The 23,005-nt window shown below is 40.7% G+C and overlaps 1 protein-coding gene across 4 annotated transcripts; it reads right to left on the reverse strand.

The window, feature by feature from the left end:
- Positions 1–789: 789 nt before the first annotated feature.
- med25 (mediator complex subunit 25) lies at positions 790–18,096 on the reverse strand. Of its 4 annotated transcripts, none has more exons than XM_011477805.2 (20): positions 17,951–18,096; positions 17,264–17,397; positions 17,135–17,180; positions 16,916–17,040; positions 16,724–16,822; positions 15,571–15,691; positions 13,934–14,090; positions 12,124–12,239; positions 11,923–11,983; positions 11,535–11,737; positions 11,166–11,258; positions 8,705–8,790; positions 8,575–8,632; positions 8,391–8,498; positions 7,622–7,798; positions 4,110–4,226; positions 3,877–3,948; positions 2,580–2,750; positions 2,378–2,501; positions 790–1,277 (listed from the first exon to the last, which is right to left on the reverse strand). In XM_011477805.2, exons 2-20 carry the CDS (start codon positions 17,386–17,388, stop codon positions 1,174–1,176), a joined length of 2,163 nt encoding a protein of 720 aa, XP_011476107.1. In that variant the 5' UTR covers positions 17,389–17,397; positions 17,951–18,096; the 3' UTR covers positions 790–1,173. The 4 variants fall into 4 exon arrangements, with proteins under 4 accessions (XP_011476107.1, XP_011476109.1, XP_011476108.1 ...); XM_011477806.2 differs by having other exon boundaries at positions 818–1,277; positions 2,378–2,498; XM_011477807.2 differs by lacking the exon at positions 3,877–3,948.
- Positions 18,097–23,005: the final 4,909 nt, after the last annotated feature.

The raw sequence follows: 23,005 nt of genomic DNA on the forward strand, positions 1-23,005 counted from the left end.
AGGTAAATTTCTGCTTCTAATAAAAGAAAACCTATGATCTCAGTCAGGCGCTAATAGCTTGAGTTGAGATAGAGGCTGATAGATGGGAGATGGGGACAGCGAGCAAAAGAGGGGAAGAGAAAGTGAGGCTAAGCCGGGCTCGGAGGGGCAGGCCGCTGATTAAAGGATGGGAGGGATGAGCGCCAGCCACTGAGGGACCAGTGTCTATCTGTGCGAGTCCATGTGAAAGTGGGGCTGAAGAAAAGCTCCGAAACAAGAACCCTCTGTCACAGTAGCTTAGCAACCGCCTCCGTCTCCCAGGTGACGGGGGCTGACATCACTTCCTGTTGGTGAGAGTGCATGCGTGCACACACCGTCCAAGTCAGTGCAGGTCTGTGGATGTGCGTTTGTGTGAGGTGCAAATAGTTCACGAGTTTCCCGCCCTGCAGCTTCAGCGCCCGCCTCGCCACCAGGTGCACGACGGCGTCACCGCGTGAGCGATTTCACAGCAATGCATGGCGCTTCTATGCGAGGGTGCTGTGAAAGCGGACTGTGTGCATGTATAGTGAGTCTGTGCCATGTGCGCATGCAGCCAGCCTGATTGTACATCTTGCCAATGGAAACATGGCCAACTGATGCCATCTGGTAGATCTACTTGGCACAGAGACGGCCTTTATGGTCCTGCGACATATTGGAGTAGTTAAAATTAACACTGTGACACTATTTGGCAGAGAAAGACAGTAAGCTATCTATAACGGAATCTTTTCCCGCATTCACCTTTTTCCTGCTGCAACCCAGCAAACAGCAAAACTGGCTCCTAGATTTTATTCTCAAAACAAGTTAATAGATAACAAAAAATATACATTTGTAAATTTTCAGCTGTAGTCAAATAAGAAAGAACAGTTTAGGTATCAAAGTATAAAACATAAAGAGGAGGAGTTTCCGGCGATGAAGTGCTTCCACTGTAAGAATCCAGTGTTTTAGCATGAAGGATTAGCGTGCTCACGGTTTGACCATTTACATGAAAATCTAATGCTCACATTGTCTGACCTTAATTAACTGACACTGCTTAGGCCTCTGGATAAAAAGGAGAAACTACTCATGATTCATTTCTTGATTACGACGAACATTTAAACCAAGAAAGAAACAGAGCAGATGTCTGAAGCAGGCGGCCGGAACTAAAACTGAAGTCCTTCAGATCAGATCCATGAGAAGGTCGTCCTCCATGGCGCTGGAGACTTGCTGCATCCCAGTCTGGGGCACGGGTCCTCTCTGCCCGCCGGCCATCAGCATCTGACCTGAACGCAGGAAAGTGGCAAAAACATTCCCGTCTTTAGCAAGAATCGGAGATTTTCCACTTGATTTTCTTGAAGTCCAACCAGCAGAAGCATTTGCTAATGGACTTACACTGTCTATCTCACTGTTTGTGAGAATGAACAAACCGCACACGTACAGATAAACCACGCAAAGAACACGTGAATCAACGTAGAACATGAACCGTGCGTGATTATTGATTTTGATTGATTTGATTTTTGATTTTATTGATTTATTTCAAGCATTGTAGTCAAAGCAATAAAGAATTTACACATATTTATCAAACTCATTACAGAAATGATGAAATGCATAGATTAAAAAGACAGAAAACAAAACAAAAATGTCACTTAAATCATATATGCTTAATTAAATACAGTGATAATTAACTGAGGTATAAGTAGAGTTTGACCACCATTATGACTGCACCATTATTGCGCAGTTTATGTGCAATTCATGAGTGATTCGTGCTTCAATTATGTAATTCAAATGAGATATGTGCGGCGTTTATATATACAAGTTATATGCGTGAAACGCCCGTTAGACTTACGTGGAGCGGTCGTGGAAAGCCATAAATTTGCATTCCGCAAAAATCGCGCACAACTGCGCAAGATTTCCGTAGCAATTGCACGTAAAATACGCAAAAACCGAGCCAAAACTTTGAACAGCTCAAAACCAAACCCACGGCGGACATCGACAAATGACTAAGACTTTACGTATATCACACATGCATCATGAAAGGCCAAAATGTCATAGGTGGAAAATGTGCAACATGTACGCAGTGGCAGCGTGACGCAGCTTTAAGTGCCGTCGAAGAGGCTTATGTAACTCTGGGGTACTACTGTACAAAAATGTTTTGTTGTTCTACACAATAAAAGCAGCATTTTTACAAAAACACTTCATTAAACTCACAAAAGATCTGCTTTCATTTGAAAAGTGACTATTTTTAAAACACCCTCATAAGATTTCTTCTAAAAAATGTTCGACATGTTAAATATTTTTATTTATAGCAATGTTTAGTCTTTTAGATAACCTCCATATTGACATTTGTGTGGGACTCTCCCCGTTGTGACGGCTGTTTGCTGACCTGGCATGGGTTGCCTCCACTGGCCTTGCATTTGAGCCCCCCCTCCTGGTGCTTGGTGGACCAACTGTTGTCCTAGGCCTTGGTGAGACATCATGCCCTGCATGTGAGGAACCCCTCCCTGCTGCTGGGACACAGACACAGACCCTCTCAGCTCAGAGTTTTCCTACAGGACAGGTGACGGAGTCCTTCCCTGCAGTCTTACTGGCTGCTGCTGGCTCAGGAGGAGACTGCGAAGCTGAGGGTTGGCTCCTGGGGTTGAGAGGCGAAGAATGGGACCCTGAGGCTGCGCCTGGGTATTCTGCACCATCTGATTGGGCGGAGCTCCACTAACCGCTGACTGCTGATTGGTTGGTCCAGCTGTTCTTATTGTCATCTGAGTGAACGGTTAGCAACACAGTTTTAATCTGCACATGAGAACATCTGAGAAATGTTGACCTGCAGAGAAATGACGCTGTAGAAGTAAATCATTCTGTAAGGTTAACGTTTGGCAGAAATCTGACTTTCAGCGGATTTTGGAAACAAAGTCTGAAGCTTGAACAGAATTTATCATCAGCGATTGTACACCTTAACCTAAAAACCTGAGGAGAAACTTCCGCTTTAGTCACATGCACTTCTATGGGGATGCTGCAGGTTTTTGGGTCGTTCGGGCCCGTAGAGGGTCATAGAGACCCCGCATCTTAGGAGGAGCGCAGGTGTGTCTTGCTGTTCCCTTAAGGGACGTCATAAAGTATTGGTAAGTATTTGCAAGGATAATGTAAGTTCCACGCACGTGTGGCGTTCAGGTGAAGCTGTCGTCTGCTGCCCTCATGCCTCTATAGTCGCTGGTAAGGTGCGAGTCCCGGCCCCTTACCGACCGCGCACAGATGTCGCACACACAGGGTGTGCATTTGATACGTGGGACGCCTGGAGGCCCACACAATCTACACTCTGATTGTCTAATTTCCTCATTTCTAACAGTCAGGCTGAAGCGGGGAGCGTGCACGTATCACGTGAAAAGCACTAACACGGCGCTTGCTCGGTCTACAGGATTTGGATAACATGAAAAATCCATACAACCCGCATGCGCCTCACCTACTTCCCCCTTGCGTGTTTGTTTAAGAGTTCGCTGGGAACAAAAAATGATGCATCAGCATTTTCACTCACAGGCTAACTGAACACCTTCAGAATTTCCTGCGGGTTTGACTCCCCGTATCCACCCATAAAGGGGCTGCTGGGACTTTCAACAAGCTTCAATCGTTTCCCATCTTAATCGATATTTAAATTGTAAAACCTCTGAATGGCACCAACATGTGAAGCCACAGGGTTGAACACATATTCTGAACACACAAACACACATGTTAGCTAAATATTCAGCAGTAAAGGCATGCGGTAGTAAAAACAGGCACTGAGATGGTAGTGACAGTCTGAAAAGGTTATATCAGAACTCAAAGAAATAAGAAAAAGTCCAGCCTGGTGGAATCGAAACGTGCTGAATTGTAAGGAATCTCTTTGCATCTCACCATGTTGTTTTGTCTCTGCTGCTCCTCCATAATGGAGACCTGACTAACAGGAGGCATGCCCACCACCACAGACTGGATGCAGCACAGGCCAGAGTGGTGGAAGCCAGAACGCAAAAATGAAGGTGAAGGAAAAAGAAGAGTTACCAGTCAAACATGCAGAAGTGCAAACGTGCAGAAGAAACCCGGTGTCCAGGAGCAGGCAGGCATCGCCAGCGCAGAGCCCTGTCATTTACCTGAGGCTGGACGTTACCGTGGGAAACGGGAATAGGACCAGGGGCCCTGTTAAGAAAGTTCTGGTTGGGGGGAACTTGACCAGGCTGCATTGGGCCCCCAGATGCACCCATTTGTTGCTAAATGACAAAAAACAACACAAACAAACAAATCAAAAAATCGTTTGGTCATTTTTTTGGTTCAGTTTCCTACTCTTAAAATTAGAAAAGCACCAGATTTATTTAAAGTTTTTTAACTAAAATAAGCTGAAATGACAAAGAACTACAGAAAACAATAATTTTCTTATATCTAACAGCAATCAGGGACTTTTTCTAGAGTTGGAAATAAAGAGTTAAATCCAAATTTAGTCTTCCAGGCATCTAATATTTGGAGTCTCCCTTCATGTTTTTCCATTGTTTGGTTGCTAAAAATACTCAACAACAGAAAACTAACTTTATGTACAGTAAATTATGATGCCATTCAATAAGTAGAAAATCGAATCATCCAATCACGCTCTGCCAGTAAACTGTCAGACTAAAACACAAACATTTAGGTCATTTTCATCCTTTTCCCTGTTGGATGCTCGTCATTCCCGATTTCAGATGACAGCAGAAAAACAACAGAAAGACTGAACAATCAATCACTGATCATTTGTGACCAAAACACAAAGCTGCTTCATCATTGGAGAGGAGGAACGTTTGGAGCTCCAGCCTCCAAAACCAGCTGCTGAGACTGAGATTCATGTTTGATGACTTCAAAGAAAAACCTTTGAGAAAAACACAACCGGATTAACGGAATTTAGAAAAAAACAACGTTGTCTTTCTTTAGGTCTTTACTTTTACTAAATTAAGACCAATGTGAGAATAACTTCTTCAAAGTTGGATCATCTTTTTACTTTATTTTCTTAATTTGAAAATCGGAATCATTCACAAAAGTTAAAATCAAAAGAATTTTCCTAAACTTAAAAGTGAAATGATGAAAAAGGAGAAACTGGATTTCAAATTTATTTACAGAAAATCTTGACTTTTTAAACTTCACTAGAGAAAAACAAATCTTATGTTTTATTTCTTAATGTTAATAATCAATTATTTTTTTGTTTTTAATTGTGTTCTCTGTGCAGGTTATTACAAGGTTATGTGTGAGACAGAATTCAACACATACATTCCTGGCATGGAGCTCAAATTCATGTGGGCAGGACAGTTGGCACAGAGCAACCCCGCCCCCCTTCCCCTCCTTGATGCTGAGGGTTCAGAGCAGGGAGCTAGTGGCCCGCCCAGCGTATTTTCTACGATCTCTTTCAATGCCATTTTTTTGCTCATTATTAATAACAATTTGTATAAAGAGATACTCAGCTAAATTCTCTTTATACATGTCCTCCATCATCAGAAAAACGCCAAAAACAGGATTTGGAGTACTGTATCTCATATCTCATCCTTACTCAACATTATAAACACAAACAGATTTTTAGTTTGAAAATGTTTATTTAAAAAAAAAAACACCCTTTCTTTTGCAGGAATAAATAGACTTTGTAGATCATGTATATTTAGAATTTGCATATTTGCTCTGTGTAATTGGCATTTACTGAGTCAAGAATGCTGAAGGTGCGTGAGGCTCCATTCTGCATTTCTTTGTTAGGGCAGCAAAAGCAAACACAAAGGGAAGAAGAGATTTCACTTGAAGCACCACCTGCAGAGGTGTTTGCCACCCCGGATTTCACGGTTAAAATGAAGTAAATCTGGGGGGGATATACACCGTCCACATGCGGCTGAACATGAATCACTGCAGCAGCATAAACGGAGGAGAAAACCTGTTGTTGTTCAGCAGGCTGCAGAAAGGGAAGCGGCCATTATTTGGGGAAAAAAAAAAAAGAGTTTATCTGCAAAGTCCCGTCTAGAAGCTGCTCCTGAGCTCCCTCTCCTCTGCAGTTGCTGTTGTGAACTGTGCGCCTCCCCACTGAGGAGGAGACAACAGGGGAAGGAGGGGGCTTCTCACACCACAGAGAAACTAATAGGACTCTGGGAAAAAGCAGTGTGATGAAACATCCCTTTTAGCCATCCGTCTCGCTGAATCACCCTGGGATTTTTGCAGATACATGGCATGTTCTCTGACTGACGGCAGCAGAGCGTTTAAGGCCTTTAGAGGAAGCCACAGAGCAGCAGCTTGTTTCTCTGTTCATGATTCAGCTGCTGTAACTCATACGATCCAGCATCGCTTTGGAGAAAAGAACATGCAGTTCCTAAATGTTGTTCAAGGAACTTTCCTGACAGAAACCTCAACAACTGGCCCCAACTCTAAATTTGAATCATATTAAGGTTGCTTTCTCGTTAGCAATGCGAAACAGACCGTGTGATGAAACACAAACCAGACTGCTTTACAACGACATAAAGCAGGATCAGCAAACAACGACTTATGATAGCAGAGGACGAGAAAGAACCTGATGCAACTCTTAAACCTGAGGAGAGCATCTTTCCTGTGGAGGGAAATGTGCAGCTTGTGTGGATGCTGCATTGTTTCCCAGTCATGCAGCTCCTCTCATCCGTGATGCAGTGGAGTGTTAATCCTGAGGAGACTCTCACAATCACCTCCTCTCTGGGGTTTCCGGTTTGCAGAGACTTCACTGAAATTTTTCCGTAATCGGTTGCGGCAGCGGAGCTTCTACTTCAGGGGGGTTGAACATGAAACATTCGTGTATTTATTATTTTTTTTTATAATTCCCTTATCAGGATTTGAAGATAGAAAACTTTCAACGGAAACATAACATTTTCTTTCCTTCATTACCTGAAAATTGAAGGATTTTTTTTGCTAAAATGACCGTCTATGGTTTACCCAGACGGGGATTTTAAACAATTTTTTGACTAATTCTGATACCCCCCCATTTTTAACTCTATATATAAAGAAATATAGTGGTCCCATATTTATTGCAGGGTTACATTCTAAAAATAACCTGCAATAACTGACATCTACAAAGAAAGATTACTAATTGTTGTAAAACTCCTCACTTCACACTTTAGGGACTTTTCTCAGACAAAAACCTTGTTTGAAATCTTAAAATTCAAATCTTCATAGAAAATGCGTCCAGTATTATTAAAAGGAAAACAAAGATTGATTGACAAGGTCAAAAGCCAATCAGGATGCAGAACCCAGTGCACTGTTTTGAAGAAAAAAGTGTAAATTGCAAATAAAAAAATTAGCCAAAAGGGAACCTCAATATATTGATGGGCCACTGTATTTTGAAATGTTGGCATTAAGGTTAATCACAATATAAAATATACAAGTATCATTGCACAATGTGGCTGAATGAATGTGCTTTTATTTTGACATGTTCATCCGTTCTCCTTCACACCAACTTTGATTTGAAAAAGTCTGCAGCAGCTGCCGTGCTGGAAAAATGAAATGTCAGTAACAATGCAGCGGACTGCTAAGAAGCTGCTCAGCTCCCTGGAGCTCCTCTCTAAATCCTCCTCATTATCACATCTTTTAGCTCCACCCACCCCCAAAATCCTTTCCCAGCCTCCCGCCCTCTCTGGCCACTCACCGCTCTGTGCTGCTGGACCTGCTTGTGGTTGGTGATGACCTGCCGGATGCCGTTGACGAAGCCGCTCTGGTCGTTGGGGATGAGGCCCATGAAAATTTTCTTCTTGGAGGAGTAGAGCAGCATCAGCACGCGGACTTCACAGGGGGAGGTGGTGTGGGGGAAGTGGACGCAGCCCGCCTGCAGAGGGCCACAGGGCAGATTAAGGCCCTGACATGGGAGCCGGCTTTAATTATGCGACAGGGCCCGGGCTTCGGGACATAACCTACTTCTGAGCTCCTCTGTCCAATCAAAAAATGTTGCAGGAATGCAAACAGTAGAAACTGAATTCAAGCTGCGCTTTAGAGCTCACCTACAGGAAATCCTCAGGTTTTTCCTGTTTCTTTAGAGGTTTTGGTGCACTAAAAAACCGACCAAAGGAAAAGGTCGAAGCTAAAAACAAAACAGATCTCACAAAAACCTTTGAGTTTTAATGAGATCAACACGACAAGGTTTTGTGTTCAGTCCACCTTGTGGACAGAAACAGGATTAACACTCCTAGAAAAGGATCCTTAACAGCCTCACTTCTTTAAATCATAAAAAAGGAAAAGAAACGCTCTCAATTAAATGCATTTCTCTAACAACATTTCAAAAAAATGCAAAACCTTTTGAGTGAATTCTAACAGAATACATGTTATCATTCAAAAGCTGCATGAAGGTTCTGTAAAACGGATAAACTGAGACCACGAATACAAAATGGAAAAGAGATGGAGAAGAGGCTCTGAAGACGTACAAAACCGTTTGCCATAATGCGATAGAGGCCTCTCAGCGAGTCCAGGTCTTTGTTTGTGAAGAGGAACTGAACCATTCGGGAGTTTCTGAACAGGGGACCTAAGGTGGTCTGCAGAAAGACAGAAGCAGACGATGAAGCTGAGAGCGAGGCTGAGACTGCAGACACCACCAAACGGCGAACTCACGAGTAACTGCTGTGGGATCAGCTGCATGATGAGCTTCTGTGGCCACTGTTCTGTGTTGCTGTTGAGAGAGAAACATGTCAGCAGCAACAAGCCACAGATGGAGTCGTGGTGTTTCTGCTTTGCTGCTCACAGATTTTCTCCTTGGTTAACGTGGACCTGACAGGGCAGGGAGCGGGTCAGTTTGGTGGCTGAATCCATAGACGAGGCTTTGGGTTTCTGTGGGAAGAAAAAGCAGAAGAAGTGAACATTAAAAACGTTCCTGAGGCCCAAACGAGGACGACAGTAATGTTTACACCAAAAGATTTAGTAGCAGAAGCAAAGAAAAAAAAAAGAAACGGAGGCTTCAAGTCACGCTGAGAGACCTGCAGCTGATCGCAGCTCTGGTCAGTCTTTTACCAGAGACCTCCATCAACATTTATTCCAACAAAGACACACGGGGCATTTATTAGAAGATGAAAGAAAGAAAACAACAAACAGGTGCTGACTAAAACCCAACCGGAAAGCTTGACAGATTAAGAAAAAAACTTTCAACATACTTTAGACACGACTGCAGTCTGTGGAAACTCCCAGCATGCTGGCATCTCTGGTTTAACCAACTACTATGTTCTCCAGATGAGTTTCAGATTCTCCATTTCAAGCCTTTCCAACATCACCAATAGCTCCAGCAAATAATCACGTCCAGAAGCTAAATGCAGGAAGATGATGAGCTAAATGCAGGAAGAAGTGGCAGATCAGGAGCGATGGCTCACGCTCCTCATGCGCCACGGTTGTTTGCGTCTTTCCACAGATGGAGCTCGTCCAGGGCTACTCATTCTTAGTCCAATTCATTTACCTGACTTCAATAATTCTGACAAACAGATGAGGAGGATCAGGCTGCTGCTGATGAGGAGAATTGATCCATCCTTGGCCACCATACAAAAGCATGAAGACCTCATGAGTGTCGCATAAAAGCCATCAACATCCATTTTCTGGGTTCAGCGCTGCAACTGTAAACTCCATTGACTTGACCTCATGCTAAACCAATACGAGCGGTGACGAGCAATGAATCAAAGTGTAGGGAAATCCATCTCGGGTGGTTATTAAGACTTATGACCTTGATGGGGCTCTGCAGGAAAAGAACCGGAAAGGCAATTAAGCAAAAGGAAAAAGCTTAGGCTCCAAAATTTGAGGAGAATTTTGTCTAAAAAGAAGAAAAAATGACCTAAAAACCTCTACTTGGAACCCAAAAATGTCATCCAGCAAACATGCTGCAGAAACCCTTTGCGTTTCTGCTGGCAGAAGCGCTCAAACCGTTTCACACATAATGTAACGTCTACCTCCATTCGTACCATTGACTGCACCATTAACCATTGACCACTGGACTGAGGGACTCCTCCCCCAATGGACTGAATGACTCCTCCCCCCGGTGTTGAAACAGGAAGTGGTTCCAAGAAGCTAAAATCTCACAGCCTTCCATTCAGAAATAAACAGCTATTACTTAGTCATCATATTAGTCAGAATGCTCTGATACAGTTTCTCAACATGTTCTTGATAATCCTAATACATTTTTTATGATATTTTTTTATTGCAGGTTATTTAAAGAATAAACTGACCAATCAGATGCCGACTCAGACTGACTGACCAATCTCTGCTCACTGACGTTATCTGGCTCCAACATGGCAGCTGAATTGACTTTATTTGGTGGGAGCCGGAAGCTATGTCGATGATTTGTACCCACAGCTAGAGCTGTGACGGTGTGGGAATTTTGATCGCCGCGGTGATAAAGCACCAATAGTCGCGGTGTCTGGACTCTTGCGACCCCCCACCCCCACGCCAAACACAAAATCCTACAGCGGGCATCGCGCATCCAAGAACGCACGCAGCTTGTAATGGAAATGAATACAAGGGAAATTCCCCCAGGAGCCTTTGACGTTTGAACACAGGACTCGCAGAAAAAGTAAATTTTAGCAAAGATGAATGTGTTTTTTGTAGTTTAAATCACGCACCATGTGTAGAACTTAAAAAAAACAACATAGAAATGAGGTGATAAGATGATCATCGCGGTGATGCGGTTATCGTCACACCCCTCCCTACCCACAACCATCGATTTGGTCTGAGGTCAGAGGTCATGGGCATCCTGACTTCTAAAGACACTTTTGATCTCCAAAGGCAAAGACAGGAGCAGGTTAGGAACCGCAGCGAGCGGCTAAGACCAGAAAACCCAACTTAAGTTCAAACAAGATCACAAAAAGCTGAACAGGAAGTTGCCAGGATTAAAGACTCGTCTTCTGCAGTTCCATATTTGGACTGTGAGTCAAAAAGGAGATAAACAGCATGAATTCATTTAGGTGCCATAAAGTCACATCTTTGCTCATCATTCTGATGGTTATTTAACCTTAAGCTTTAGAGGCGTGTCTTCACAAAATAAAAACAACTTAAAACCTTTCAGGACTCATTTACTTTGCACAATCCAACATGCAAAGACTTTTCTTTTAGGCGTACAAATATTTATGCTGACACATCTTTATTTACCTGGGAACAGGTTAAAAAGTATTTTTCCTGCAAAATGATAAACAAACTGAATTTCCTCTGTGTGATGTTATGTTTTTTACCTCTTGCCACTCCAGGACGCCGGTCCACGCCACGACTTTGTTTGCCACACTGGAGGGCTGTACAATGGAATTTGCATTTCCTTGACCGGCAGCCTTAAAAAAAAAAAAGAAGTTTGGGAATTTAATTCCACAGGAAAACATCAAACGGTCAGAAAATAATAACTTTCCGACAATTTTATCAAATATTTTCATTTTCTTTTAAAAGTCAAATCTGATCTGGGTGGAAGAAGCCAACGCTCCCGTCTTGTTTGGATGCCTCTGCAGATCAGCACATAAGAGCTGACTGAGCAGCCGATACTAATGAGAACGACTGACACCAATGGGGGAGTCACAACCACCTCACTGGGACACTGGTTTATCCTCTTTTACCATGTTGGGCTGCCCTGATGGCGCCGTGGGCTGGTTGGCCGATTGCTGTTGCTGAAGCGGCGCCTGAGGCTGCTGGCTGAGTGTCGGCTGTCCCGGGGGCGGCACCAGCTGATTGGGGGGAACCTGATGGGGCATCGGTGGCACGGCTTGTGTGGGACCTGCTGATATGTTGGGTGGATTCATCTTTGGTTGAGAAACGTGTGCTGGAGGACAACAAGAAAACAAAGACTCTTTAAGGAAACAGAAAACTTTGACCTCGAGGTGAGGCGGTTGTTGCTTGTAAATGTTTAAAATGTAAAAACACGAAGGGTAAGATTGTCTTACACACACAGCCTGAACAAAAGGACAAATGCGCATAAGCTGCTGCTCATAAATCCAGTTTACTTACTGCGTTTATTGTAGGATTGCTCCACGGTCATCGGTGGAGCCACCTGAGCGTTGGGAAAATTCTGACAGAAAGCAGATTAAAGGCAGACAGTGCTGAGTTTTTCCAGAGGAACACAAACACTACATCCTGAGTCAAAGCCAAAAGCAGGTAGTGGGAATTAGCCTGCAGGGAAAACAGCGCTGGTGGCTGCTTGCCCATTACCTGTGCATTGTGGTTGGGGTTTGTGGGTGGAGGGGCCTGCGAAGCACCAACAGGGTAGGTGCCAGGCAGAGGGGGGAGGACAGGTTTGAGCGGCCCGGGTCCTCCACCCGAGGAAACTGAAATTATGAAGAAAAAAAAACAAAACATTAACGGCAGCTTTGCTTTATTCAAAAGTCTGTTAACATCCTTTCCTGAAATTGTATGTTGGTAAGAAGCTTAGCAGACCGCTGCTGCCAAAACTGCTAAGCTACAAAGCAGCAGAGTTCCCAAAAGTTATTACAGGAAACACACAAACGTCCTAATGTAAAGTCTTTTCAACGACCTCTTCCTGCCGTCAGTAAACAGCACAGCATTAACAGAAAAAGTACAAAGTTAAACAACAGGAAACTGAAATCTGTCAAAAACACGAACAGATGACACAAATTTAACTTCGCAGAACTTTTGAAGAAAACCACCAAGTGTTAAGACACGAACGTGGATGCTGGACCCAACGGTGTCAGGATGTGCCTCCATGTCCTCGGTTAGTTTCACTGGACTAACTTTGTTTGAATACAATCATACATTTATTCAGACTGCACTAAAAAACAGGGAGAAAATGGCGTTTCCAACAAAAGCACAACACCTTAATTCAACCCAAGGCTAAGATGGAGCAAACTCCTCCACACCCACCCACACCCACACATTCATTCATTTATTTGTCTTTGCATCATTTATGCACATTGAGATTTAGAGGGTAACAAGACATAAAGACTGTGCTGCAATCAGATGGAAGGTGTCTAATGCTTTAAAATGTCCAATCACGCTGCCGAGACGTCCATTTGGCTATAAATAAACAAAAGTAATAAAGAACTTAAAGAGCCGCTCTAATCATCTTTTAATCTATTTTTAAATTCTCAATTATGCCGTTTTTAGACTCAAAAAAAACCTGTGTCGTTTTCTAGGATGTAGTTTCTTCAGAGTGGCAGGTGTTCATTTGAAATTGACCTCTGACTTGTAGAGAGGTCTGGTGCAGACCCCTACATCCATCTGTTCATCTACTGCTAGTTTACAGCCCCTCTCACCCCTGACCTAACATTTGCAGTGCAACAAAAATGGCGAGCAATATCGGAGCTATCCATCCGTACCGGTTGGAGCCAGATTCCAGGTCAGATGAGGAAAACAAAGACGTTCATGGATCTATTAGTCTGCAAGTGGATGCATCAGAATGGAGAGGGAGCTGGTTATTTTCTACAACACAAACATCTCCTCCTGATTCACAAATACTAAATAGATTAAATATATTGATGTAAATGTGTTACTTTAGAAATACTTCAAGCTTAATTTTCTTCATCTAGCTCCTCCATCATCAGGAAAATGCCACATAATATGTTAAAACCACCAAAAACCTGATTTTAATTGGAGTGGGTCTTTAACAAAGTTATCCAATAAACTTATAATGCGAGGTAATGTTAAGCACATCCATTCCAAATAATCAAAGTCATGAAACATCTGAAACATCTGTATGGACACAGCCCTTCTCTGAATGAACAAGGACATCCTGTTTTTGAATGTCAGGACTCAGTTTGTCTCCAAACGCGGAAATCTTCAACATTGCTTATTTTCAAGGGCATTTTCCCTGAAAGCGGGCACGATTTTTCTTTCTCCTAAAATTGTGACAGTTTTATGATCTTTAATAGCTGATGTTAGAGAATAAAGAAACTCGTCACTCTAATGAAAGCTTGCAGACGCATAACCTTGTAGCTCGGTGCATTACAAAAAGACTGACGGGTCAGGGAAGTGCACAAACGGCGCCCTCTGTGTGGTTTCTCACCAGGAAGTGAGATGCCTCTGATGAGCACCATGTGAAAGGGGTCCTGGCTGTAGTCAGGGAGGGGCTCGACCGCCCCGTTCAGCGGTGACGCTCTTTCAAACAAAGACCTCAGAGCGGGGAGCTTTCGAGGCGCCACCACAGAAAAGTGGATTCCTCTCTAAAGAAATATACAACATACATTCAATTAAAAACACCATCACTTCACTCTTTATGCTCTAAATTCTCTTGGGGGGTTAAATAGCTCTGCAGTGTACTAACTAGGATTATGAAGAATAATGTTTAGTCTTTATGTAACAAGTCCGAAAAGTCCTACATACATATTTAATAAACGAGTCTATTTGGCAAATTGTAACATTTATTTTTTATCCTTAGCTTCAGAATTATATTTCTAGAAGCCTAAATGTCCCGCAGTTTCTTTGCACATTTCCCTGTTTACATATTTCATCTTTTTTAATTTGTTAATTAGAAGGGGTTCATCTACTTAAATGATGAATACATTTTTTTTCTAGTCCAAAGAAATCGCTCCGTCTGAGGAAAGTTGCTAACGGAATCAACCGACAGCATTTTAAGACAGTTTCAAAATGAAATAAACCGATTTTATCGATAATGGAAAACGCCATTTGGGTTGAGGCGCAGTAGGTTGATGTGCATCACTGCAGACAACACACATGTGACGACGATCATTCCAGTCCAATGTGTGGAAACACTTTGAAATTACTAAAGTCATGTGACCAAACAGTGTCTAGAATGTTCTAATCTTGTTCCCTTTGGATTCTTTGGATGTGGAAAAACAACAGTCGGCTGAACTTTAGGAAACTCAAATGTGAATGGATTTGCCAATAATTCTTGTTTACTTGTTTGTTTGTACTCATATTTAATTGACACTTGATTATCTTGAATATTGACTAAATTGTTTCAGCAAATCCGCAAACTGAGAGGGCAGCTTGGGTTGTTTCTTTAGTTATTTGCTACTTTCACAACCGTTTTCTTTGCTGTCCACTTTTCTTCCCATTGGTTAATCAGCTTCATGAACTCGTACAAAATAAATTTATTTTACTTTGATTCTTTTTAGTTAAAAACAAAAACAAAAAAAAAACACACACAAAACAACGGAATGAACTGCGTCGCATTTATAAGACAGACCCTGTCAACCCATCGGCTCCTCAGAAAGCTTCAGTAGGAAAGTCGCCTCAACAATATTAGAAAGTTTTGCTTTCACAGCCTCATGGATGTGAAAGTCAGTGTAAAAATATTGTAATAGAATGACAGCAATTGAAATTGCATTGAGATTTTCTTCTTTTTGGTTTGTAGTTGTAAAATATTCTTAAAAGAATGCTGTTCAGACAGACTAAACAATTGGTTTGAATGAGAAGATATTAATTCCTATTCAAAAAAATCTATTTCAAATATAATATATTGTGACAATAATTGGAAAAACTGAAGATTTGAAAACAATTCTGGGGAGGGAAATCTTAGGACATCATCGCTTAGACTAGTTAGTTGGACGGTCAATTTGATGGACGGATTAATTCATTGAAAATTCCCCCTTAAATCTGAAATATTCCCATAATAAAAAAGGAGAAATGCCACAACTCATAGAACTGAACAAAATTAAAAACCACAGTAGAAAAACTCACATCTCTGATGATTTTGGCCAGGCTTTCCGCTGTGCATCCGGTGTAGCTGACGCTCTCCACAGCAGGAAGCAGATACGGAGGAGAATTACACAGAAGCACGCAGACCTTATGTGTTTGACCTCTGCAGTGACACACGCAGACAGAAACAAGAACAATGACTGTTAAAAATCCTTCACAGTATGTTTAGAATACTGTAAAAGTCAACATCAGACATTGGAAGTCTACGTTCTCCCCATTTACCGTGAAAAAAACTTGTTTAGACAAAACTTAAAAAGTAGTCAGTGATGTCTTAAGCAGGGATCTGCAACACGAGGCTCCAGAGCCAAACTGCTCCATTCTGGCTCTTTGGTTGTGATAAATATCGTAGCATTGATTTAAATGTAGTTTCTTAGATTTTTGGCTAAAATGCTCCTATAACAATAAAAAATGAAAACGGCCTTATGTTTCTCCCAGAATGCACACATTTCAAACACTCAGCAAATTACATGTGTTCTTAAAAACATTGTAATCCTTTAAGTATGTTTATTATTGGGATATACTTAAAACAAATTATGTTACGCTGCAAAATAATGTTTAATAACTGCCCAGAGGGGGAAAGAGAAAGACATGTATATACTTTTATACATGGCTCTCAGACCATGATATTTATCTTCAGGTTATATTACTAAGCTTGGAAAAGGGCGATGACACACCAAAGTAGACTTATATAAAACAAAAGAAAAAGCCTTTGTTGATTTACATTGTATAACATTTTCTTTGAAGTATATTTACGGCAGCAGATGTGTCTTTATTTTTTTAAAAGTGTCCACTTTTCTCAGGAGGAAAAAACAAATTCATGTGAATTGAATAAAATGCTATCATTTATTTTTTCCCTATTGTTTTTATTTAAGTCAAAATAGCTTAATTAATATATATATATCAAAAAAAGAAAGCAACAAATACAAAGGAGTTTTGAATTTTTCTAGAGGGTGAAACAAGACTTCGGAGCTGCTGCTGTTTTTGTCAATGGGAAACTGGCCTGAATGGCTTTTTTAGTGTTAAAGGTTGCAGACCCTGGTTTAAACAAAAGTTAGGGAGCTAAAATGTACTTTAACTTTTATTTTAATAAACACAGAACAATGTTTTAAACATCTTAGACGAAATGATACCTTACATTTGCTCCCTCATTTTTTTAAAGTCGTCAAAGAGCTGCAAGGCCACAGAAAGGCCTTCTGCAATCAGGCTGCAGCTTTCTGCTCCACCACCCATGAACCTGCAGGAAAACACCCATCACATCTTTCAAGAAATTCATGGGAGTTTTAGACAAGATCCCTATCTGCTTTTTTAATAAATGTAGCCAAGTTACTGGATGCTGTCGATCCATGAAACAAACTCGTAGGCAGAGCTGGTTGGTGCGTGACACTGAACGTAGGATTCAGGAGCACAGTCCACTGTGTTGAACACCACCAGACCATACTGTGTTCCACCATACTAGGAAGAAAAACAGATGTCACTTATTATTACAAAACGGGACTAAAATAGTTTAAAAAACTGAAATACTAACAAAAACAGAAATTACACTCACGTCTCCACCAAAATCTGTTTCTGCTGGGGGCCCTCCATTAAAATATCTAGAAAAAAAGAAATAAGATATTTACTGTTTTAATGTATGAGCAGCTCACTCTGTAAAGTCTGCACATCTTCTGCTTCTTACTCAATAGCTGGAAGGATGTAGTTTTTTCTCAGTGATTCAAAGTACGGTCCCAGGTTTGCCGTCCCTTCGATGACAAAAACCACATCGGCCACCTGGTTGGAGCCAGGTTTACTGGGCGGCTCCATGTCCACAACCTGGACGTGTGGGAGACACGGGAAAAGGGGAAATAAGGGTGGTATCATGGAGCAAAACACACAAAATACTTTATTTTCCTCTACAGGCGGTACTTGGTGAAATATTAATATATAAACATGTGTGATGATTATTTCAATGAAATTCAAGCTTTGAAATGTCACAATTAATGGATTCTCTAACCATCAGACAGAGTGAGCATCTAAAATGTTTCTCTTCATCACATCTTCATTATGTGTTAACTTGAAATAAAACGTCATGATTTGGCATATTGTAAACAATTTAAAAACGGAGAGCAGGAACAAACAAACAAAGCCGTGTGTGTGTACCGTTTGTTTAAAATGTCTCTCTAGCTTAAAACATGACAACGAATAATCTAACAATTCAACTATGATTATTATTAATTACGCGTTTATGTAACTGAGGCAGTTTATGAAAAGGAAACCACCGGCTGTAAACATTAGCCGGCTTAGCAAGCATGGAAAAAAGACTAAATAAATAATACGACTGGAAAAGCCTTTACTGTAATTCAAGAAGAAATGAGACACAACTAACCTGATAGTGAACACCTATTATTCCTTAAATATGAGATTTACTAAACCGAAATATAGGCAGTTGTTTACAAAAAAAAATTAAACCATAGCACAAAACCGCATATACGTTTGTTTTATTTTACAAGGAAGTGACGCAATGAAAATTCAATGGAGACGCTTCCTCTTCGTTGAATATAATGTGCAGATAGGATGTCTCTGAGCGCACTGCTGCCCCCTAGCGTTGAGTCATTCCTAGTGAAACAGCACTGTGGTAATAAATAAATAAAATATAAATAAATTAATAATAATAATAGTAATAATAATAAAATGAAAATCCCATGTAAAAGAGACCAAATTGCGCTTTATTTTCAATCATTTGGTAACAACGAGGTGTTGCTGAAATAACTGGTAAAAACAATAAAGTTCTTTTTTGGCGTAATAATAAGAGAAGCTATTTGTTAATAGATTTTAAAGTTATTATTCCAGATTTTTATTTTAGGTAATGTGTAAGTCAAACCAGTAAAGTCCTCTATGTTCATTTTCACCATATATCAGTGATAAATGAGATTTTTGAAGTCATAACCATTTTAATGTCTTTTCAACAGCAGGTAACTATGAAGTTCACTATAATGCGAATAAAACCTTTAGATTCAGATTAGCCAGCTACATACATTTAAGCTTCAATTGGACCAATTAATGCTTAGAGTTTTCAGCTCTGAATTCAGTTCAAACCTTATAACCAAATGCATTTCAATAAAGTGGTTACCTTTTGGAATAGTCAGAAGAAATATGTGCTTCTGGATGAGCCTAAAACAATAAAAACATTGGAGGCAGAATGAGCAGAGGACCAACAGGAAGTTCCAAAATTAATTAATTTTGATGTTTTCCAATTAATTAACTGCATTGTGAAATAATAGGTACAATCTGTCTTCAGAATTATGAAAAACAAACAGTTGTTTTTCACATTTGTTGAGGATTTTATTTCAGATGTGAAACAGAGCCGGATGCAGAAAAAATCCAGATGTTGATGATCCACATCTCCAGGAGATGTCAGCAGATCTCCACAGTGCAAAGAGAGAAGACATCAGAATTACAGTGGAGAAGATGCAAGCGTGCATTTGATACTAGCTCTAATGATGTCTGCAAAAGAAAATTCAGATTTTTTGTTTGTTTTTGTTTTTGCATCTTGTTTAAATATGTAAATTTACAGGCCAAACTTGGTGTTCTGCTCCACACGCTTTTGAGCTTTTGTTATACAGATTTTTTCTTTTTTCAAAAGTGTAATTTGATTTTGGTTACTTAACAAAAAAAGGAGTTTATTTACACCAAGCTTGATTAATGTTGTTAAAAAGTGAGCTCAGGCAGACAAGAAACAGGCCTGTAGAAAAATGCCAGACATTTAAGGATAAAACTTATTCCTGCCCATGTGTTTTTGTACCGAGAAAGGTAAAATTTAATGACCTGTTTGTGGTAGAACTTGTGTCTTTAACACATTGATGTAGTTTGTGTGGTCGGTTTAATGGCTTCCGCTCCCTTGTGACAAAAGCCAGTAAGCTGAACGTTCAGCTTAGAGGCTTCAGAGCTCATCAAACTCAAAACCCTCCCACAGACACAATGATCCATATCAATTCAGCCCAAATTCTGAGAAGGAAAACAAGCTGTGCGCCCAAGCAGCTTCGCCTTTTGGGTGTCAAAAAGCAGGGCTGCTTATGGCGGCTTAAGTAAAGTTGATCTGGAGAGGGTTTAAGCCCGTGGCTATCCACGACCTGCAAACATTTAGCTCCCCACGGATCTTTTATCCTGACAGTGAAACATGGCCAAATTAAAGTGGCAGGAAGGATTGCATGCACAGGAAGCTCTTTACTTTGCAGCTCTGATGCTTTTCTTGGAGACATTTTGTGCTTATTGTTGTCTTAAACTTTAGCACACACATGGCAAGCAGTTGCCAAGCAATTACAGAGCGCCGGCTCTCTGGGTGTGCCTTTAGAAAGACACACACTGCTTCCTTTTTTCCCCGTTGTTGGTCAGAAATCAATAATCTGAATGCAGAAATGTGGTTCTTTAAAACTCCACGTCTGCAGGCGGCTTTGATAAGACAATCTGTCTCCTGACCATTTTACCTGACCTACTGGGACTCTGGGCCAGATGGTCTTCTCACAACAGGTAATCACAGGCTGCTTGCTGATGCACTTTGATCCGCACAAATGGGTAAGCACAACAAAGCACACCTTTTGGGAACCGTAAGCCCCACTGCCATCAGCAGCAGCTGTTTTTCTAATTTATACGACATTTTTTCCCCGTTATTTATATGAAATTCCTAAAATCCCTGCCCAAGTCTTTCTTTGTGTGTAAAACACCCTTCAGAATAAAAGCACAACAACAATATAACAAAAGTATGAGTTCACAACCGTTTTCTTTGCTGTCTACTTTGCTGTCTTTATATAGAATACCAAGTAATTACTAAGTAATTTCATTATTGCAATTGTCAGAAAATTCAGAATCTTAAATATAGTTCTCAACCTATTGGAACACTTAACATTTGTGGTTTATTTTGAAAGAAATGAAAAAGGTGCAGCTCAAGTTTGCAGATCTGCTTATAAAGTACATGTCAAACACCAGAAACCAAATGTTCCAGGCACTAAAGTGGAGAGGAAAATGGAAATGTAAAAAAACCCAAAATCAAACAAAAAATCTTCTTATATGGATGGATTATATTTGTAGTCTTTTTAAAAAAATATGAACAGTGTGTATCAGAGAATTCTAGACTCTCATTTTTTTTTTTTGATTCCATCAGAGTTACTAAATAAAATCAAACTAACAAAAAGAGTCTGGACTTGAACAGAACGCAGAAACCAAACTGAATGCATGAAAAGCAACAGGAATTCAAACAAGATGATCATTTACCAATACACAAAATGATAACTTCAAGAGAAGGCTGAAAACTGTAAAATCATGGAGTGCTTTCAATTATTTACAGGCTCATTCTGCTTTTTGACCTACTTTTTGTTGAATTTGATAGATCTGTTGTGTTGGAATCGTTCTGAATTCTAGTGAGGACAAAAATGTTTGTATCACGACCTAAGAATAACAAGGGCTGAGAGGTTTGGTGTGATTTTCGAGGAGCAAAATTGATTTTTTAATCTCACCTGAGACTAGTTCAGCGAGTTGATGCCAAGTTGTTCCTCGGAAGTGCTTAAAAGAGAAGGTCATATCCGGAGGCTCAGCTCTTTTATGAGCATGCAGGCCTCCTGCAGAGGCGAGCGGCTTCTCGTGCATTCAGTTCACATAAAGAGTTTTGGGGGTAATTTTATGTTTTTGGAATCAAACCCGTATAGTGACTTCCTGCTGATTTTACTATGATAAAAGATGAGGACTTGTCAGTTTCCAGGTGATGAATTTCCACCTGTTTCTTCATGACAAAAGAGCAGTTTTGGTTTCTACAGATGGTCCTGTCGGAAAAACAGCAACACCAAAGCATCCCCTGAAGCTGCGGCAGTCATTTAAGCGATGCAGTGGGAGGCAATTATCATCATGCATTGCAATCATATATTAGCATTAAGAGTTTATGCCCGGCTGTCAGCTGCTGGATACCTTCAGACGAATGCCGTCAGCCTGACAGAAGCAGCTCTGTTTTCTACACACCACCCCCAGAGTGTAAGCCCCCCCCCCCCCTCCGCCTCTTTCAGCTCACTGAACTGAGTGAAATGTCTTTCTGAGTAAATTATTTTTTTTATTTCTATTTTTTTTGCTCTGTGGGAAAGTTGCCATGGAGACAGCAGCCCTCCCCCCTCCTCCTCTCTCAGTCTACAGCATTAAGGCCATGCTAACTAGCGCCTCGTCACGTCTGCACGTGTGTGTTTTGCTCCTCTTCAATTGTTAACATGCTGCAGGTCGCCCCTGTGATGAGTGTGTCTATAAACAGAACTGTCCTCCTCCACCTCGACTCTTCGCACACGTCCTGCATGCACCCATCTCCTCTCTGCTCCAGGTTTTCCCCGCTCTGCTCTCCTCAGCTTCCTCCTCCTCCTCCTCCTCCTCACTGGCATTCCACAGCTCTTCATCTTCTGTCATTTGTTTAATCCTCTTCCACTTCTCCTCCTCCTCTGTCATTCCCCCTGTGCAGCTCAGTCATCCACCTCGGTCTGCTTTCTCCTGGAAAACTACAGCTGCACATTTCTACGACTTGACCGTGGGATAAAAAACACACAACAAACCGTAAGATTATCTAAAATAAATGAGAGACTTAATAGAAGAAGAAGAACAAAACAAATACACCCACAAAAAAGAATTTAGGGAAATCAGGTAGCAAAATAACACGATGTAAAGTGTGAAGCAGCAAGTCAGAGATCGGAAAAGTTACCTACGGTGGCCCTGAAGTGCAAATCACCTCAACATATCACTTCATGCCACAACAAATAAAGATCACAACGACAATTAAAAAAAGCAAGACAAACAATTACATTCAGAAAACTGAAGTTAATTTCAGAAATCTAAATGAAATATGAAAAAACAAAACAAAAGAAGAAACCAGAAAAGGTAGATGGTATGGAACAATAACTGATTGAATGTTGACATTGGATTTTTTTAAGCTCTTTCAAATGTGTCTTTTATGTCAAGTTTTATGACCAATAAAGAGCATTGCCAGTTTGGCTTCATGCCTAAAAAACCTCCCGTTGAAATGATGGATAAACATCATCATCCAATCAGTGATGTCCCATATACCTACAGTTTTCAGTTTCCTTCTGTCTTTTGTTTGCCAAGCCATTCAGTTTGATTTCTGGAAATAACTTCAGTTTTCTGAAATGTTTCCTTTTTAATAAATTTCATTTTTTATTTTATTTTAATCTTTAAAATATAATTTTTTTTAAATTTTTTGTTTTGCTTCTTTAATTGTAGTTGTGATCTTTAAAGACCCACTCCAATGAAACATGGCGTTTTAACGTGTTCTTCTAGCATTTTTCTCACGATAGAGAAACATGTACAAAGTAATAGTATTTCCTTCTTCAAATCATTAAGGATAACGAGCCGAAAAATACATTCCTTTGGAAAAAGCCTGTAGATGTAGGTGCTATAAACG

The sequence above is a fragment of the Oryzias latipes genome, chromosome 8 (assembly GCF_002234675.1).
Source record: "Oryzias latipes chromosome 8, ASM223467v1".
Classification (NCBI taxonomy): Eukaryota; Metazoa; Chordata; class Actinopteri; order Beloniformes; family Adrianichthyidae; genus Oryzias; species Oryzias latipes.

Excerpts from the sequence above, each read along its gene's own strand:
- med25 (XM_011477805.2), bottom strand. The coding sequence starts at position 17,388 with ATGGAGCCGCCCAGTAAACCTGGCTCCAACCAGGTGGCCGATGTGGTT. Across the intron at positions 11,259-11,534 it reads CATCAGGGCAGCCCAACATG|GCTGCCGGTCAAGGAAATGC; the intron begins GTAAAAGAGGAT and ends TTTTTTTTTAAG. Across the intron at positions 4,227-7,621 it reads AGGTCCAGCAGCACAGAGCG|CAACAAATGGGTGCATCTGG; the intron begins GTGAGTGGCCAG and ends TTTGTCATTTAG.